Here is a 2,334-nt window from a genome sequence, read left to right on the forward strand (position 1 = left end):
TTCAAGATAACAGCTTGACCAGAGGTATTTTAGTTGCTGAACAAGCGTGTGGCTTATTCAGGGGCTTTTGTTAGTGAACCACTGGTTCTGTAACTTAAACTGATGTTTATGCTTACATTATCATTCTCCATCAATGTCGTGTAGAAACCGCTAAAATGCCCATTTTTCCTACTTTTTTGGCTTTGGCCACTTTCAATGTATATAAGAAAAGTAGTCTCAGTTTAAGTTATCGAGTAAAGTGAAACAGAGCTGACAGTCTACTGTATTCAATTAAAACAAGGATTACACAATCAGATGAGTAAGAATGTCAATTACAAACGTTGAAAGCTTAAACTTTATATTGTTTTTCCTTAGATGGCACGAGGAGGTTTCTCGAGTAATGCAGAGAGATAAACCTCATCCTTTGATTTAGGTGAAATAGCCCACTTGTGTTTCTTGTACCTAAACTGCAGGAACATGTACATATAATCATCAAGATCCTTCTTTTTACAAAAGAATCTATCAATCCACAGCAACCCACCCGGTCTCAGCACTCGATCCCAGTCATATAACACGAAATCCATCAGAAGAAGGTCGATCCAACCATCCATTAATCCAGCAGTGTGAATCATGTCCATTGTATTGTCGAAGAACGGTAGCCTCTGGTTCATGGAGATGTACAATGGGATCAAACCTCTCAAAGCAATCATCTCACTGAAAGGAGCTCCCAAGTTCAAAGCAGTTGTGANATTGTTAATATGTTATCAAAATCGAATTGGATCATAGTAAATAGATCTTTGAGTGCCCAAGGAATTTAGGCCTTCTGATTAACTTGAATAAATTTATACCTGTGCTGTGTGACAGGAAATGGAGCCAGAGATGCTAGAAATTGTTAAGGGTTCAAAGACAAGAGCGCAAGCAATGGTGGATGCAGCTATAAAGGTATAGATTCAGCCGCTTTACTATATTCTCCAACATACATATGTTTTGCTAAGTTATGGTCACTCTACGGTCTCTAGGCTGCATCATCTGGTAAGGAAGGAGAAGATGTGAAGAAAATGATCCAAGAAGCCTTAGACTTGATTGACAAACATCAGCCATTGCGCGGCTTTAAGTTCAAACATAACGAGCACGTAAATGGCAGCATAGACCCAAATCAAAATCACAACCCATCTCCCTCAGGCGCCTCAGACCCTATGGCTAACAACGATTTTAACTCACAAGATGGTTCAGAGAAAAACGAGGCTCAAATCCCTTCAGAGCTAATCACCTCCTGTGTTGCCACTTGGCTCATGATTCAGGTAATGAGGAAATTGCTTATAGAAGGATTGCATTCCTAGTGAGATAATCTGGAGGCCTTTATGAATCTATAATACTAAGTCTAGAGTTGTTTTGGTACTAAACCAAGGCTTTAATAATCTCTATATTTTTCTGAACATTGAAATTACTTAGATCTGCGTGTGCCAAATACCACTTAACCTAGGCAGAACTGGATCCATCATTTATCCTATATCTGATAGAGACTGCAGCTTCGTAATAATACATTGAGCTTTGCTTTCTCGTGACTCGCAGATGTGCACGGAGAGNGTTTCCCCATCTTACGTTTTTATCATCAGGTAGCTTCCATAATGACTCATTGATCGGATAAGGTTTCTGGTAAGTCATTGATGCTCTTGTTAAGCATCGTCTTCTAGGTAACGGATCACACCCGCTAAGTATCAACTTCTGTGCTAAGTTCCAGTCATCATCACAATACGCTCCAATATCATAATCCATATACTTCTCTAGCTCCCTCTTCATCAACACACAAGCATGACCAATAGTGTTGAAAACTCTCTCTGTTCCAAACATGTTTATCTTCCCAACCCTATTATCCTTNGATCCTCGCCCTTGTACCAACTTGAAAAGCCAACTCATTTGGGTTGAGTTTTTATTTGTTTTGATGCTTCTTTAGGTAAGTGTCTATTCTCCTTAAAATAGAGTAGATGATGGCATCTTCACCTGAGAAAGTGGTATTAGAAGTTCACGGGTTCAAGATAACAGCTTGACCAGAGGTATTTTAGTTGCTGAACAAGCGTGTGGCTTATTCAGGGGCTTTTGTTAGTGAACCACTGGTTCTGTAACTTAAACTGATGTTTATGCTTACATTATCATTCTCCATCAATGTCGTGTAGAAACCGCTAAAATGCCCATTTTTCCTACTTTTTTGGCTTTGGCCACTTTCAATGTATATAAGAAAAGTAGTCTCAGTTTAAGTTATCGAGTAAAGTGAAACAGAGCTGACAGTCTACTGTATTCAATTAAAACAAGGATTACACAATCAAATGAGTAAGAATGTCAATTACAAACGTTGAA

The 2,334-nt window shown here is 38.8% G+C and overlaps 1 protein-coding gene across 1 annotated transcript in view; it reads left to right on the plus strand.

The window, feature by feature from the left end:
* The window catches only part of LOC104748024 (protein ALWAYS EARLY 2-like), a 7,592-nt gene extending 5,993 nt beyond the window's left edge, over window positions 1-1,599 (plus strand). The window contains exons 14-16 of the mRNA XM_010469718.2: window positions 844-921; window positions 999-1,280; window positions 1,552-1,599. Coding sequence (XP_010468020.1) covers window positions 844-921; window positions 999-1,280; window positions 1,552-1,599 — 408 coding nt within the window. The remainder of the gene's footprint in view (window positions 1-843; window positions 922-998; window positions 1,281-1,551) is intronic.

The sequence above is a fragment of the Camelina sativa genome, chromosome 15 (assembly GCF_000633955.1).
Source record: "Camelina sativa cultivar DH55 chromosome 15, Cs, whole genome shotgun sequence".
NCBI lineage: Eukaryota > Viridiplantae > Streptophyta > Magnoliopsida > Brassicales > Brassicaceae > Camelina > Camelina sativa.